The sequence below is a fragment of the Patella vulgata genome, chromosome 5 (genome assembly GCF_932274485.2).
Source record: "Patella vulgata chromosome 5, xgPatVulg1.2, whole genome shotgun sequence".
Lineage (NCBI taxonomy): Eukaryota > Metazoa > Mollusca > Gastropoda > Patellidae > Patella > Patella vulgata.
This window is the reverse complement of record NC_065883.2, coordinates 59,055,729-59,074,170: the sequence shown is the minus strand read 5'-3', so window position 1 is coordinate 59,074,170 and position 18,442 is coordinate 59,055,729. Positions and strand designations below refer to the sequence as shown.

General features: G+C 33.3%; 1 protein-coding gene across 1 annotated transcript; it reads right to left on the bottom strand.

Annotated features, from left to right (window-relative positions):
• Positions 1–378: 378 nt before the first annotated feature.
• On the bottom strand, positions 379–18,426 carry LOC126820760 (mitochondrial import inner membrane translocase subunit TIM50-C). The gene is made up of 10 exons (XM_050548874.2): positions 18,011–18,426; positions 12,308–12,339; positions 11,751–11,772; positions 10,544–10,602; positions 9,972–10,091; positions 9,296–9,403; positions 6,817–6,915; positions 6,103–6,256; positions 1,876–1,979; positions 379–1,417 (listed from the first exon to the last, which is right to left on the bottom strand). Exons 1-10 carry the CDS (start codon positions 18,417–18,419, stop codon positions 1,328–1,330), a joined length of 1,197 nt encoding a protein of 398 aa, XP_050404831.1. The 5' UTR covers positions 18,420–18,426; the 3' UTR covers positions 379–1,327.
• Positions 18,427–18,442: the final 16 nt, after the last annotated feature.

The following is an 18,442-nucleotide window of genomic DNA, read 5'->3' as shown; positions in this document are numbered from 1 at the left end:
TAGCTTTTGAATTTCAGGCTAGCCTCGATCATCATTACGAGTCGGTATGATAAAAAACAAAGTCTCAATTATCCATTTTTACATTTACTTATATTTCAGAGGATGTATTTCAATCCACTAAATAATGCAGGCTAGCGATGGCATCGCCATCGAGGGTTGATCATGGTCTGGATAAGTTAATTAATATCTAATTAATAATTTAGATAACCTTTCAGGCCTAAAGAAAGACCTACAATAGACAGATTTTATCTCTCTCTTATGCCATGGAAGCAAAGCATCTACCAAATTTCGATATATCCTAGGGGACTGAAGCTTTTTCATAAAATATTTCAAGGGTCTTGAGTTAAGGATTCACCATTAATTCTTTAAACAAGTACATAATGTAGTCACACATTATTTATTCTTAAATTAACAAGTATTATTCATTCATACATATATCACTACAGGCCTTATTCTACATATATAATATTACAAAAATCCATCAAATTCTCACAAACAATATTGTCTATATCTTTAATTTAATTAACAGTATGAAAGGATTTATGGACACCTTGACTTGACGATAACTACAGTATAAAATATGTTAAAATTTTTTGATTCTACAAAACATTATGGTTAAATATGCAAGGTTGATGATAATTTCTTTGCACCCAAATCAAATATATATGTCTCTCTATTGATTGATTAGTGTGATCGAGAAGATGAGCTAATGGCAAAACTTTCCTTTGGAGAGTCCTTATTAAAAATTAATACTGTCCGTCCCTACTAAAAATGTGGACGTTCAACTTTAGCTCTACCTCTTCTAGAAGAGAGACGGATGAGAGGGGGTCTTCTTCACAGATCTATAAATTCTGCTAGGATTTTACTTTACTGCATGTATAAAATTTATTATAAAGATTGTAAATGATCATGGTTTATATTTCACTTGATACAAGTAATATGATGGATTTAAAACCTGAGCTTTTAAACTGTGATATTTTAATGACAGTAGGGTACAATTCAATATACCAGTAATTTAATGACAGTTGGTACACTTTACAGGTAATTTCATGACAGTTGGTGACAGCTAATGTGTTATCTCATACTGCAATAATTTCATGTTCCCAAAACAGAACAATTTTGTTTAGGGTTCATTCATACATATTTTTTTTCTCACAACTTCCAAGATCTTTTTTACAAACTTAACAATATTTAATGTAATATCAGTTATAATGACACCATTAGTAAAACTATTATTCAGCACTAATCAATAGTATATCATACTTTTAAAAAATTAACAATTTATCTTAAAATTGTCTCTACAACATAATTATCCAATTTTCCTATATTACCGTCTCCAAGCTGGTAGGAAATTAAATTTACTAGATTTTCTTTGTTCTGTTATCTGTACCTGCTTACTCATTTTTTCTTGTTCCTCCTAAAGTGAGAAAAAACAAGTCAAATATCAGAAAAACATTCAATCTTAAAGCAAAAATGGGGGAAAAAAGTAATAATAAAAATCGAGCACCAAGTAATAACCAATTTTACCCCAGATAATTTAAAACTATTTTTCATGTAATATTACAAAAAATATCCTAGGTTAAATTGGATCTATCTTCTTTTATGAAATCTCATGGAATTTACAACTTTTTAACTTTTTTGGGAAGTGACCACTAGCTTCAAGCTAGACATAAGGCACCTGTCACAGACATTGTCAGGCACAAATTACCACACAACAAAATTGAAAAGGTCTTGTTTTGAAGCACATTGCTCAAGGTTAATTCCATAAATCTTAAAATGGAATTTAAAATTTAAAAAAACCCCACATAAATCAGTAGGCATGAATAAAAAAAAAGTTTGTTAGGGTGCAGTATATCTTAAAAATAAAAAACCTACTTGTAACTTTTTTTGATTTTCTTTAAATGCTTCAATAGGATCATCAAATTGTTGGTAATAATCCATAACTGTTCTTAAATCTTCAACACCACTAGTTCCTAAAGCTGCAAAATTATAAGTTACAACTAAGAAAATCCTTAAAGGTCACGGAAAAGCTTCATAAATTTTTTAAATAATGCAAGTACTTATGTCAACAAAAACCCAGGAAGTTAAAGTCAGAAAGCATTAGAATTTGATTGGATGTTTTAGTAGCAGTAATAAACTAAAGACTATTCCATTGGAATTTCAATTTCCTAAAAGCAATTAGTCAAAAAAAACCAACAAAATGATGACTCTTCTCTCAAAACAGCATTCTAAATTTTCCATTTCATATGTCAACCCGATCTCAGAGTTGTGTTGACACTACTGTATCCTAGGCAATTGTGCCATTTATAGAAAGAATTAAAGTAATTCTTGCAAATTAAAATAAAGTTTAATGGCATCTCATCATACACAACATGATTCAGTAATAGTTGTTGATACAGTTCAAACCTCGGGCCCTAATACTAGAAGCTTCATGTTCTTTCTGCATGTGAGCAGCATATCTAAACATGATCAGATTTTAAAGAACTGTAATTATCCAAAAGCATAAATGGATTGAGGTAATTGGAAAAGGAAATACATGTACATGTATACCTAAAGATATTGAAAGTAACGATACACTTGTGTTGCAGTGTGCAAATATTATAACAATTGGAATGAATTTTAAATAGAAATTGTTGACATATCAAGTTCCATGTCCAATTCCTATCTTCTCAACTTTTCAATGTAAGTTGACATTCATTTTTTCCATTTAAAGAAATACCATCACTTAAATATTGAATCAAATTGGGATATTATTAATATTACAAAAGACGGCAACATCCAATATAATTATCTACATATATTACTCTTCAAATTAATGTTCATTAACTTAAAAAAATAATTCCACATTAAACAAGGCAGCCTAAAAGAACATAATTTCCTAAATTTCACATGTTCTTGGATTTTTTTTATGGACTATATCAGTTCCTTTTACAAGCACAGCTAAATTATAATGACTAGCATCAAAAGAGAACAATTACCTCAGGCAGCATAACATGCATTTAAGAACATCATTTGTCAATTTGAAGGAAATTAAAAGCTGAATTGGCCAATGAGATCTAATGGAGTAATTTCCTGCTGCATTGTTTTTTAGGTCACGTTGCTCTTCTCGACAATTTGCACTTTCACTTTAATTTGTTTAGCTAGGGAGACAATACCTATTGATTTTAAAACGCCTAACAGCAGAAAGGTAAATTGTCTGTTTATGGACATTAAATAGAGGAAATATTATATGAGGAGGCGAGCAAGGTGGTGTCAACTTGCCCTGATTGAATTATGGAAGCTGGTTATTAACTCCATACTATTTTAAACTGAAGTGCATGCAAATCGTTTTAACAAAATAAATACTTCTACCTGGGAAAGAAATGACATTTTTAAAAAATCCTTAGAACCCTTTCTTATTTAAGATTATGCGTATTAAATATCACCAATTACCAATTAAACATCGACAAATTATTTCACCAAAAATAAATGAGTCATTGTATTCATAACTATGTTCTTGTAATCAATTCCTCCCATTAGCTATTTTGAAATAAACTGCACAAAATTTAATACGAGTCATGACCATACACGTATATCTACTCAATGTTTCAATAAATAATCTAGAACTGCCAGGAAACGTGTAGTGTGTGTAGGCACCACCAACATTTTGAAGGAAGGCAATTAAGCACATTATTGATTGTCGAGATAAGAATATCCTTAAAATATCTCAAGAATCAAAATGCACAATTCTAGATTTTAATAGGTTTCCTCATACGACTAGCCAATGTATCCCCCCTTACTCACAGATACAACAATTGTCCGTAAATACATTGTGTGACCTTAAATTTTGATAGGGTTCAACCCTGTGACCTCTAAGTGTAAGGTGTTTTCAATGTTATGGCGAAGAGGGGCACTAACTCCAGGCAGAATCAATGAGTGACTAAATTTCGATAATACTTCTTCTTTAGACTAGCCAAACCATCCCAGCCAGTTTGGAAAACAATCTTACAGATAGCCAAGTTAACGTAGAAATACCCCTACACATGGATGTTGAGGATGCCTTCAAGAAATCCGATATTTATCATATTCCCAAGCTTGAAAAAATCTGTTAAAAACTGTAGCCTTGATCACAAGTCAATTGTTGATGGACAGGTGACGGAATAATATGCCTAAACTGAAATGTTGAGTATGAAAATTGAGACTAAACTAAACCAGACAATACAATATATAATATACTTGTATTGTTATTGTTTTTTTTATATTTTAGTCCTTTGTCATAATACCAAAAACAACATAATATCATGTGCTGATTACCTCTGCAAAAAATTACCTATTAAACATGCATTATGCAAAAGCAAAATCTGCTTATTACAAGTCTTTCTTTAGGCCTGAAATGTTATCTTAATTATCAATTAGACATTAATTAACTTATCCAGACCATAATAAACTCTCAATGTCAAGGCTAGCCTTCGATGTTGGCTGGATTACATTCTTATATGCCGCTAACGGCCGTTGATATTTAAATTAGAAAAAGTGGATAATCGAGACTATGCTGTTTATATTAATGATTTTAGTAATGATGACCGAGACTATGCAAAAATTTCACCCGCTTCTTTCTCGGCTCATAGTGGATCAATTTGACTGAAATTTTCAGCAAATTACCTTTACACTATCTAGTTTTTAACTATTATAGCGAGATCTGCCATCTCTTTTTCTTATCTCCCATAATGTATCTTTAAGTAATTACACATTTATCTTTTTATAGCACACTGAGCAGTCAAGGTTTTGATATAGTTTCATCACTCTCTTTCAATTAGAATCCAAGACATCACTCTCCCTCAATTAGAATCAAAGATGTTGTGTCCTAAAGCATCAACCAAATGAAATTGCTTAGCCTTAGATGAAAATGTTAATCACTGAACTCTGTCAAGACATTCACCTGATTAACATCTACACTACAATTGAACATACTACCTCAATTAAAGGGGCTTGATGGGAGATTAGATAAAGAGCTGGCAGTTCTCACTATAATAGGTAAAATTAGATAATGTAAAGGGAATCTGCTAAAAAAATTCAGTCAAATTGATCCACTCTGAACCCAAGATATCAACTTTTGAATTTTAGGCCTAGTCTCAATCATCATTACTAAAGTAGGTACGATAAAAAACATAGTCTTGATTATCCATTTTTGTATTTAATCATCAATGAGCATTGAGCAGCAGATTAGTTTCAAATCCAGTAAATATCACAGGCTAGCGTTGACATTGAGAGTTTATTATGGTCTGGATAAGTCAATTAATGGCTTATTAATAATTTAGATAATATTTCAGGCCTACAGAAATGATCTGCAATAGGCAGATTTAGCTCTTGAATAATATATGTTTAAAAGCAGAGTTGTGATGTTCGAGATTCTTAACCAATCAGATTGCTTATCGCAAGATAGCCAAAGCACTTAGTCAAGGTATTGATGTAATAAAACTTTAATCTCTCTAACCATTCATATTGTTTTTCACTGCTTAGCCTAAGTGGAAAATGCTTATTATCGAACTTCATTAGAAAGATATTGATGTAATGAAACTATACACCAAGTTCAACACTCTCATTTAATTAGGATTAAAGTTATCGTGCCCCAAAGCATCGATCAATCAAGGTGCTTATCTCTGATCAAGGCATTCACCTAAGAAACACCTACACCAAGTTTGAATACTGAAACTCAATTAGAACGAGAATTACTGTGTCCCAAAAAGTGTGTCAGACGGAAGAATCCATTTTAAAGAGGAGTCCCCTGCTTTTTTCGAATTACTTTAAAGCAAAATATTTATCAATGTGTATCTGTAAGTTATAATAACAATACACATGCATAAATGAATTGAAGAGGTACTGTTGAACACTCATTTAAATATAGGAAATATCATTCATTATTTCTCATTCATTTTAGTTGCAAAAGCTAATAGTGTAATGCCTTAAAGTGCTTTTTGTAAGTTGCTTGTCAAGAGATCAAAGATCTTCTGTCTTTTGTAGAGATGATCTACCAAAAGCTAAAATCCTTGATAAGATATTTTTCCCTCATTTTATAAAGATGAACTTTTATTAGTTTTAGATATCTTTAACAAGAAAACTTACTGTGTAAAAAGTTTGCTAAATCAAATAATTGGGCATCATCTTCTCCTTTCCATCTCTTCAAAATTAAAGCATTACTTTTCTGTAATTGGCAGGATTTCGGATCCCATTCTAACATGATAACTTTTGATAAATCACGATTTAAACATGATAAATCCTACAAAATAAAAACAATGACTTTCATATATTCAATTTTCTTCAGATGTCAGGCCCCGAATATTCCCAACTGTCAAAACCAACAAAGACGTCTGTGTTCGCTCTAAAATCAATGTCAGCTAATTCCAACGAAGTTTTTTAAAAAATTCCCATATGAACTCTTATTATATTGATTCAAAAGTTAATTATGAAGATAAATCCAGAGTTTACATTCTGAATTTCAATACAGTTCCCCTTCTGCCTCAATGAACAAGAAGCTAAGAAGTCCAAGCGGTCCACAAGGGTTCTCAGTAGTTCTCACATATTTTATCAGACATGATTAGAATTTTGCTGTTCAAGTGACATAACTCTGGCAGTAATTATCAGAAATTGCTGAAAATCAAGACTTCTTTGTCTCATGACCATAGACACTGGGAATATAATATATACATTTCAAGTCAATCAGATAGTAACTAGCCTCTAGAGCATCCACAAGCAATTGTGGACGACTGACAGGGGCAACGACCATATATGACTAGCCAGGAAGAGAACTAATGCAGTAAAAATACATTTTATAATTACCTTAACATGATGACCATCTTGATATTTGGTACCATCTCTATATAACCTATGCATAATATACCCATGTTGATCTAAATTATTCAGAATAGGATCAGCTGTCTGTAACATGAATATTAAACATCAACACTGAACAAAAGTCTTTAATTGATCCTTTTAGAATTGCAGTAGAGTTGTCTCCCTTGCTCATCATTTAGTCTATTTTCACACTACAAACCACTCACTAGGCTTTGAAGGTGCAACATAGTCCTAATAACATTCCTTTTCAAACAGCATTGCTCTCAGAGATTTTTAAACAAGAGTATTGCTAACGCTGCAGTATATGTCTGCATTTCTACTTTGATTGATATGGTACTTTTTAAAATGAAGAGAATGAAATTAATGAAATATGAAATAGCTGCAATGGCTGTAATATGACAAGAGGCAAAGAAGGCTAGACGTTGGATTTGTTTTGCCAAATTTACAGACTAAATATTAACAAAATGTGGGAGTTACACAATCTCAGAGTATATGATAAACACAAAAACTGGGCCTGGCTCTGCCCCTGGAGGTCAGAACATTCACCAAAATCAGAAGTTGCCATCCTTAGGCTATAAGGAATGCATATGCCAAGTTTCAAGACGATCCATTAAGAATTGTTGCCTGTAGGCAACACACAGACACACAAAGAAAAAATGGGTGTGACTCTGCCCTTGGGGGTTGGGCATTCACCATAAAACAATAGGGATCATCCTTAGGATATAATTAATGGGTATGAAAAGTTTCAAGATAGGTTGCCAGACAACGAAACATACGACCACAGCAGCTAAATCGTCCAAGCAATCGACAGGTGTTGTCGCATATATATTCTTTAGTTGGTAATAGGGGCTTTTACAAGACAATTTCATACAGATCAGATTATAATTTTCATCATTTGATGGTTTACAAAGTTCTACAAAATGAAACAAGGGCCTTAATTCTGTAAGTAATTAACAGAAATTATTGAAATTCGTTTCACTAATCTAAATGATGGATATAAATTTCACGCAGATCTCATGATAACTTTTGTCATTAGAGCGTTCACAAGGTGCAACAAAGTGAAACCTGGGCCATAACTCTAGAATTAATCAACGTAAATTGTTGAAATTCAATTGGGTTATTCGTTTCACTAATTTAAATGATGCATAAAATTTCATAAAGCATTCACAAGGTTCAACAAATTGAAACAAGGTCAATATTTAAATGATGCATTTAAATGATGCATAAAATTTCATAAAGCATTCACAAGGTTCAACAAATTGAAACAAGGTCAATATCTCTAGCCATTATTAATGGAAATTGCTGAAATTCAATAGGTGTTATCGTTGTACTAATGTAAATGATGCATATAAATTTCATACAGATCGAATGATAACTTTTGTCGTTGAAGTATTCACAAGGTGCAAGAAAGTGAAACAAGGGCCATAACTCCAGAAGAAATAAACGGAAATTCTTGAAATTAAATAGGTTTCTTCACGTCACTAATCTAAACAACATAATAATATATCAATTTCAAAACAATCAGATGACAAATGTTGCCTGCAGAGTGTTCACAAGAAATTGTAGATAAGATAACGGACGGACGAACGGGGGCGATGGCAATATACGACCACATTTCCGTGTGGGAGTATAAATAAGATCTGTTAAGAATTGCAGCCTGTAGGAAAAACACAAACACACACAAAAATTGGGTGTGGCTCTGTCCCAGGGTTTGGGCATGCATCAAAAATAGTAGAGGTCATCCTTAGGGTATAAGGAATCTGGGGGGTACGGCATGCACCACAAACAATAGGGATGTTATTTAGGGTATAAGGAATAAGTATGCAAAGTTTCAAGATGATGCTCTAAGAAATGCAGTCTATAGACGACAAACAAGCAAATACAAGAAATCGGCATGCACCAAAAACAATAGGGAATAAGTATGTAAAGTTTCAAGACGATCAGTTAAGAATTGCGGCCTGTAGGTGACACACACCCATACATACATACATACATACACACGGACATGGGCGATGGCAGTATAAAAAGATAAGAACAGAACAATAAATTATGTGTACAACAATTATTGTACCATCTCAGACCAGATGATTTACAATTATCTCAAAAGTCAAAAAATTGTACTATTTTCTGAAGGCTGATAGTATTGTGTGATTAAGGACAGCCAATGTAAAAAAAAGCCTTCATGAACTTGTACAAAACAGAAAGCGGAAATATTATTACTTTATCTGTCTAAGACAGATAAAAATGGCAGAAGAAACATAGACAATGGATCAATTCAAATAAATTTTGGATCAGAATGTTTTTAATACTTTTGATTGTGCATGTCTTGAACTCAATATTTAACCTTTATTCTGGCATGTTGCGGCCTTTAAAATATGACCTGTCTTCTTAAATAAACAACAAACATAGAAAACTTGAATTAGATGAATAGATTTTTATATAAATATTGTATTAGAAAACTTACATATCCCAATTCGGAGGTAAAAACTACTACTTCAAATAATGGAGGACCAACTTTCTGTAAAAAATACTCAATCCCTGGTCTCTTCTTGAACCGCCAACCAGTAGCATACTGAAATAATTTTGTTTATTTATAAAAATAACACGCTAACAATGAGCTCGAGGCTGATTTCCCTCTCCGGTATCCGAATTATGGTTGTTTTGTTTTAAGGCCTTAATGTCTATATCCCATATAAACAAACCAGCTCTACCTACAATTTTGCCCGTAATCTTTGATGGGTTTCTTTTTATCCAGTTGAATCCAAGCTGGAAGATTATCTATTTTTGATAAGTGACGATCAGCGACTTGAATATTAATTGGCCTAGATATCAAGTTCTTAAGTATGGAATTTTGACGTTCTAACCCATGTGAAATTGACAATGGGTATTTAACATCGTATAATTGTGTGATATTTAACACATTAATATAATTTGTTACTTTTGTCCGATATGTAGTAGTACTTGTATGTAATTACATCATTACAACATTACTCTAGCTTTAATGCATGGGTTTTTTAATGTTTCTCTATTACGATGTAGTTAAAACACAGTGTATATGTATATATACAGTACAGACATGGCTATACAGCAAGGGATTCAAACATCCCTGGGGAAAGCTCTAGTGTATTGTGAATACCCACCGTCCAGTCTGGATGAACTAAAATGCCCTTCATCTCTATAACTAGTGTATATGGTGGCTGATAATAAGGATATGACACAGGATCCGGCAATAATTTCTCTCTGGAGGGATCTTGAATTGCCTGAAAATTTTGAAATCATGTATAGTACAATATATTCAGATCCAGATATACATAGTCTCTACTCTTACGTGTAAAGAACCGTCCAAGATTCAGCAATGTATTCGGTGATAAAAGAGAGTTCAAGTACTGTATACAAATCAAGTGCCAATATGTGAAGAAATGGACAAATTACCTTATCTGAAAGTTTCAAATCAAAATATTGATGGAAATGATCTCCGGATATGCTTATTTTATGGAATTTCATTGTTCAGTTGTATACGACCTTTTTGATAATCAAAACTATCAGTTACAACTACAGCTTTTGAAAATTTATAGACATGGATATCAAAAACATTCAGTATAGTGTGGAATTGTTTTTCTCAGTTACAAAAAATATATCCGGAATATGTCCTGTAATATTTGGTATTGTTCACAATAAAAATCCAATTATGATAAAAGATTAAAAAACTTACCCGTTTAAATATTGAAAGCTCTTTTAATGCTCTTTTTAGATATGCCTGTGCAGTGGGCACTGAAACAAAGAAATGATGTAAATACAATAAATTGTACTTCCAATGCAGAGCTAGTAAGATATGTCAGTATAAATCAATTATTTCATAAACAGTCAAAATGTGAACAGAAAGATAAGTCTTCACAAATTCAAAATTTGTTTTAGCTTCCTTATGCCCCAATGAATAATCACATCCACAAATCTGAACACAATCGAGATGATTTCTCTACGGCTTCCTCCTTAGGCCTAAAAAATAAATTCCATCGATATTTTAAATATTCAATTGAGAACTTTTCCTGAGTTGCGATCTGAATACTTTGTGAATCATAATGTTTCTTACTTATCCTGGATTCACAGGACTGCATAAATTTGATCCTAAACTCCACTATTAGTAATCAAAAGAATTTCAGCTTGGTTCATCCTTAGTCCCATATGAACAATACATGGGGGATAACTCTGGAACGGTAAGCCATAGAACACTGAATATCATATGGGGTGTCCTCTCATAACCACAATGCTTCACACCAATTTTAAAAAGAATCTGTGAAAAATTGTAGCCTATATTGTGATTACAAGGTTTTCGGCCAATGCGAACAACACATGTACAGAAAGTTGCAGAATACTGAAAATCAATAGGGTTCTTTTTCTCATGACCTAATTGCTTCACACCAAATTTGAAAATATTCTGTTAGAAACTTGAGCCTCTATCTCATTCAGAGGGTTTTTGGAAAAGGGGGCATCTCTCTGGTACGAAATGTCGTAGAATGTTGAATATTAACAATACATTATGGGAGATTAGATAAAGAGCTGACAGTTCTCACTAGAATAGTTAAAAACAATGTAAAGGGAATTTGCTGAAAACTTCAGTTTCGGAAAAGTGGCTTAACTCCGGAACGGAAAGTCATGGAAATCAATTATAAAAATATAAATATAAAAAAAAGCAAAATCTTCATACTGTATAAGATAATTGGCACATGGACAAGATTCTATGACATAAGCAAAGGCAATAAAATTTTAATTAAAGACCTTAATGCGTCTTTTAGCACTATAGAATCCCTTTGAAGCTACAATATTTTGACAGATGAATCTCTAATATGAATATCAGTCCAAAATGTGACCTGTAAAGTGTTCACAAGAAACTGTATTATATTATTTATATATGTACTTACAATCACTAAATTCGTCTTCTATCTGCAAAAGGAAAAAACAACATTTTACAGTAGTAATTTTATACAAGAGATTCTTCAACAATTGGGTTAAACAATATTTTAGTTCGCGTACGATAACTGACATCTCTGTTTCAAAAATAAAATGTGGAAAACTTCCTTTAAAATGTATGAACCAGGGACATAATAAATTATTGCATCTTCCATCATATACACGATACAATTTTCTACACATGCCAATGCATACATGTATACAAATGAAATGAAATGGGGTTTAACGTCCTACTGTTCTGCTCCAGACTAGTCTAATGAAGACGGGCATACGCCATACAGTGTGCTATTAGGGAAATTTAGCCCGGACAACGGCACTACGGCCTACTCTTATATCGAATTCCAACTGTCAAGGGATCTTTTACGTGCACGCCAATGTGTACACGGTACCTCAGTTTTTCGTCCCGTCCGAACGACTAGACAGCTGTCCTTGTCCGGCCATCCGTCCTGCATCACTGACAAGGGAGAACAGAAGACTTAAAAACTGAATCATACAGCTTATAACTTACCACATTTCCCTCTGGGTCTCTAGCTGGTGCACCTGAAATTCAAATTAAATAAAAAAATATTAAAATATTTTCAATTTATCAATGCTTATGAAAATATGTTGAGCTGGGTGTCCAGCTGGAGCACCTGAAATCCAAATTAAGATAAAAAATATTAAAATATTTTCAAATGATCAATGCTCATAAAAATATGTTGAACTGCACACTAATGTATGAAATTGGGAGTGGCATTAGTCAACACTTATTCTCCATAATAACCAAAATAGATATGCATTGCACAAAACATTTATTAACTACACTCACAACTACACAATACAATAAAATCTCTTATAATTCATATAGATTCTACTTTATGCAACTTGTTAAACATATTAGACTTTGGTGTTTTTAGCATGCTCTTCTGTATACAGATTGGTAAGGGGTACTTGTCTACAGTATCAAAGCCAACAACGACCCTTTACTAAAGCTACTTTTTAATGCTACATCTTTGGTTGCAGTAGGGGTTAGAGTTAATGGTCATTTCTTCACCATTATAATTATTTTGCACAGAAAGAAAAAAGATAGGGCATTTAACGTCCACACCAACTACATCATTTCCAAACCAAAACATAATGTTAATTCAATCATTTGCTTTGATAGGAGGAAACACATCAGGTAAGGCAGATGGCCCTACTCCTAGCCGACACAAGTTTGGTAAGGTATTGAACCCATACATGTACACATAGATAACAGTAAACAGACCTATGATCTACATCCCATGCATTAAGCCACTCAGGCTTCAAAACCATGGGCAGGATAAAATGATAAAATCCCCTGCATCTATATTCTACTGTCTGAATAATGGAAAATTTTAAACGGATTTCTTCGATTATGAACAAACTACCGTACTTAACTTTGGTTATTATAAACTTACCTGTGTGTTTAAAACCAACTCGGGTAAATAAAATCCATAGCACAATAATATATTAAACGAATAAGAAAGTTCTTTCTTGAAAAATTGAATTCCCACAAACTTTTGACATAGAGCAATATTAAAATGGAAGCTAATTATGTCATTCTTCGGGAGAGATCATTTGGTACATGTATAAAGAGGTGACAGCGTGCCACATCCAAATTGTTTGCGGTACTGCTATGACAATTCAAGTTTTGTATAAGAATAAGCTGCAAGTCTCGGCTTGGTACAGAGTTTGGGCATTCACACACATAACTGCCTGTATTCCTTTATTTTGTTATCATCTTTTACATTCTAGTAAATTAACGATAAAGAATATATTTACAATATGAACAATGAAATATTCCCCCTTCCTCTGGTCTCTTACCAATACATACATCATGCAACCATTCATCACACAAATCACAAGACATACACTCGGAAACTTTGAATGTGAACTTCATGTTGTTTATTAAAAAGTTATTATATAAAGAAGATAGGAAAGGTTTAGTTTATATATGACTTTGTTTTTATGAATATATTGCAATAAGTCATATTTTCATTGTGAATAAAATTCGGTAGACTGGCGATTCATGGTTTCAATATTAATCTTTATGTAGTTGCTTTCAGTTGATATTTTTCGCTGCCCGAACTCAAACGGTCACGCTTTGTTTTGATTCCAACACATGGTTGTCAAACTCTCTGTTAAAGTAAAACCATCCCACAACAGTTTCATTGGTTTCGCCCAACACGTGACGAAAGCCATGTTGTCTTACACTCAGTCAAAAATACAAGTTAAATATGTCAAATTTTTCAAGAGAGAACTTTTTTATTTGTTGGAATACAGTAAACCTTGAATAAGTTGGATTCGTATAAGTCGGATCTTTGCTCAACTGGGATAAAATCGTTTGGACCCTTTGATCCTGCACGATTTTCTTATTAACTTTCTGAGTGTAAGTCGAATTTCCTAAGTCGGATCTTAATTTGCTCAACTCGGATCAAAATGTTCGGTCCATTCGATTTTATTCCGGCTTTTTTCCTTCGCCTAGGTTAGATCGGCAGTATGTTCACAACATGTCGTTAAAAATAAACACACACACACACACAACCAAAATGCCTGGCTGACGCCACTGAAATCCAAATTTGTGCAACTCGGTCGTATAAGACGAAACATAATTGGAATTTTTGAAAAAATTAGATTGTAATTGGGCTAGGCAAAGCAATAATTGACTGAAGTTTCTCAGCTTTTCAACGATTCTAATTTTTCCCCACCCCAGCTTACCTAAATTTCGTTTCGTCTTATATGGCCGAGCCACGTAAATCCATACGCAAAACAACACATCTAGCATGTTGTGTCATGCACATACTGACTCTAGTGAGGTAAGCCAAGTCTTATTTTCTCACTAAAATGTTCCATTACATTGTTCAGGTGTTCATAGAGACTGGCACATGACCGTGTAGCAGTAAAAAGATGCCCAATGAAATTTGCTGGGAACGGATTTTATTTTGACAAGGATTCAGTAGGACGGTTCCTGAACATACATGTACAGCCAGGGCGATAATGAGACCTACGTTCAGAGCTAAACTAGGTCTTAGGCTAACTCGGATCTTCCTGAAACTCGGATAAAATTTGTCAGTCCATTTAAGGCATTTACTGTCTGAGTCTTGGTAAATTTTAAACGGATTTCTTCGATTATGAACAAACTACTTAACTTTGGTTATTATAAACTTACCTGTGTGTTTGTAATGAACTCCCGTTCGATAAAATCCATTGCACAACTAATTATCACAACGATGAAAACAAGTTCTCTCTTGAAAAATTGAAATATCACAAACTTTTCCCAGAGAAAAATACCAATATGGAAGATGGTTACGTCACTCTGCGGAAGATATCACTTCGTATTAGGGGTGACAGCATAGGATAGGGTGACCCATGTACTCACAGAAATACAGTCCACCGCTGATAGTTCGAGACTACCACTGAAGTGTGCACATTCGCCGTGCCGAGACCAACTTTCTGACAGTATGATACTATAAATAGCCATGGCACGTGCAATTCTCTACAAATCTATCAACTATTACAGCCATAAAAAATTTATTGTTGACGATTTTGAATAGCAGTAAAATTAAGCTTCTTGGTTATTACAACAGATTTAGAAATTACGTTCGTTTCATTTTTTAAATCGCTTTATCATTAACTGTACCGTTAAGAGCGGCATCTTTTGGTTTAGTACAAATAATATCTCTGAATCACTCGGGTTAGACAGGAACATGATACTAGCAGTAGTTTCATTTTACTTTTACAAGCTTCGTAAAACGATTGTTGAGCTACCTAACGTGCTTATTTCTAAATTCAATTTCTTGTTCTAGCTTTCTGTTATGTTTCGTAAAAAAGTAGTCTTGATTATCCCGACCTGTCAATCAGACGTAGAATGGTCGATAGACTGGTTAAGCGAGACTAATTTCAAAACAAGGGCACGTAATCTATCTTTTACTCAAAAGTGTCTGGATGTTATGGACGACTCTTGGAACCAGTTTTCAGTCTATTATCTATACATGATTAATGGTCATTAAGCTTATTAAGTACAACATGATCGTTTATTTAGTGACTATAATTGTGTGAAACTGATTTGAGGCTTGGCATATATATAAATATTGTGACGTAATTGTCGAGATATATGGAGATATTTATTTATGGTGGGTCACCCTATAGGAAATTCAAGTACAATTACGACAAGAATCCATGACCACTCGGACCAAAGACCACTCGGTTCAAGACCAGTCGGACCAACTGATAGACCACTCAGCCCAAACAAATAGACTACTCGGACCATACAAAAAGACTATTCGGACCCAACAGAAAGACAACTCGGACCAATAATAAAGTGTTGTTTTAATAAATTGATAATTGCGTTTGTTTTAATATGATTACTCGAACCAATAATAAAGTGTTATTTTAACAAATTGATAATTGTGTTTATTTTAATATGACTACTCGAACCAATAATAAAGTGTTATTTGAATAAATTGCTAATTGTGTGTGTTTTAATATGACTACTCGAACTAATAATAACGTGTTGTTTGAATAAATTGATAATTGTATTCCAAATCGCAAAATATCAAGAACCACACTTGTAGTCACGTTTAAAAAGGGGCATATAAACGTCCGGTCTTCGTATTATTATGTGCTGTTTATATTAACGCATCAAGGGCGGATAACTTGAAAACGTGTCCCCCCCCCCCCATATATAGTAACCCAGGGGTTAGTGGGGTAGAACGGAATGAAACCACTGGGGATACCGCGAATGTGGAAAAAGTAAAATTAGGCTATCAGACAAGAACAGTATACCCGTATATGTAGAAACTGTCAAAAGTCTGGACATACCGAGTCTCATTGCAAGAGTAAAGAAAAATTAGATTGATATTTTTTTTTGGCACCATTATTAATTAATTTTAAAACTAATCGTTGATTTATTTTCCGTACACAAAATTGAACCAAACAACTCTAAATATAAGAATTCCGTATAAGAATTATTTGCTTCTTTGTATTGTGATTTAATAATAAATAAATAGCATATTGTCTAGCCTTATAATATAATTTAATTGGTCCGACTGGTCTTGTTTTGGTCCGACTGGTCTTATTCCGAGTAGTCTTTGGTCCGAGTGGTCTGGATACCTACGACAATTGGCATTGAGTTTGAGCGTTCGCACACATAACTACCCGCATTCCTGTATTTAGTTACCGTCTTTTACATTCTAGTAAAATCTCTGCAAATTTTATAGCTTTACTTTTTGAAATATTTTGTTCTAATTATTTGATTAGCGACTCGGATGGGATTATTTACTTTTGAACACGCATGCCACACAAACACAACTATACATTCGTTTTACGGGCTTTATCACACTTCGGGCAAAACTGTCGAATCGAGAATTAATGTTCCGCTTCTTACGGGGTCATACGGGCTTAGTAACATTATATACCCACCCGGGCACCCAATAGACACGCTGAGGGCTGCCGCAACACGCTTAAAGATGTTACTGAAGCGGTTATTATTCGATCGAAAGAATGCGTATAAAATTAAAAATACACTCAGAGAATTCGGAGGTAAGCTTCATGATCCTTGTTAAATTATTTATAACATAAAGAAGATAGGATATTTATAGTTTATACATGACTTTATTTTTACGAGTATCCGTGCAATCAGTGATATTTTAATTGTGAAGAAAATTTGATAGACTGGCGATCAATGGTTTCCATATAAATCTCCTATGTAATTGCCTTCAATTGATATTTTTCGTCGCCCAAACCCATATACGATCAAAATGATCGCGCTGTCAAACTATCTTTCAATGTTAACCAACCCCCGCAACAGGTATATTGGATTCGACCAATACGTCACGAAGACATTGTTGACATCGACTCTGTCGAAATTACAAGTAAATTTTCAAATTTTTCAAGAGAGAACTTGTTCTCATCGTTGTGATAATTAGTTGTGCAATGGATTTTATCGAACGGGAGTTCATTACAAACACACAGGTAAGTTTATAATAACCAAAGTTAAGTAGTTTGTTCATAATCGAAGAAATCTGTTTAAAATTGACGATGGTTCACACAGTAGATCCGACTTATGCGAAGTTTACTGTATTTAATTGTACAATGGATTTTATTTAACGGGAGTCAATTTCAAACACACAGGTAAGTTTATAATAACCAAAGTTAAGAAGTTTGTTCATAATCGAACTATTACATGTATATTTTAAATAAAATTACCAACCCCAAGTATAATACACAAAACCAGACATCAAGATTATATAACCCCCTAAAAATGTTATTCCAAGCTTCCAGGCATTTTTTCCTGTATATTTTGACCATTTAGAACTTCTTTTGCCATCTTGTTCAGTGTTTTTGATTTCATTTACTTGATTGTTTTCTTTATTTTTATCAACTTCATCACGAATTTTTGATTTCAGAATTTCATCAGTCAACCCTTTGACATTTGGTTTGTCTTTTACATTTGAATAAAAACAAACAATGCTTGATTGTCCCTGAATGACAACTCTTTTCAATAGACTGGGTCTATTCAATGAAAATGCACTGTCACTAAATAATCTAAAACACGCATTTGTAGCACTGATTTTATGACATTTACGAAGTAAACACATGGAACCTCTGTAAGCTGACATTTTGGAATTTGATGTATTGTGGG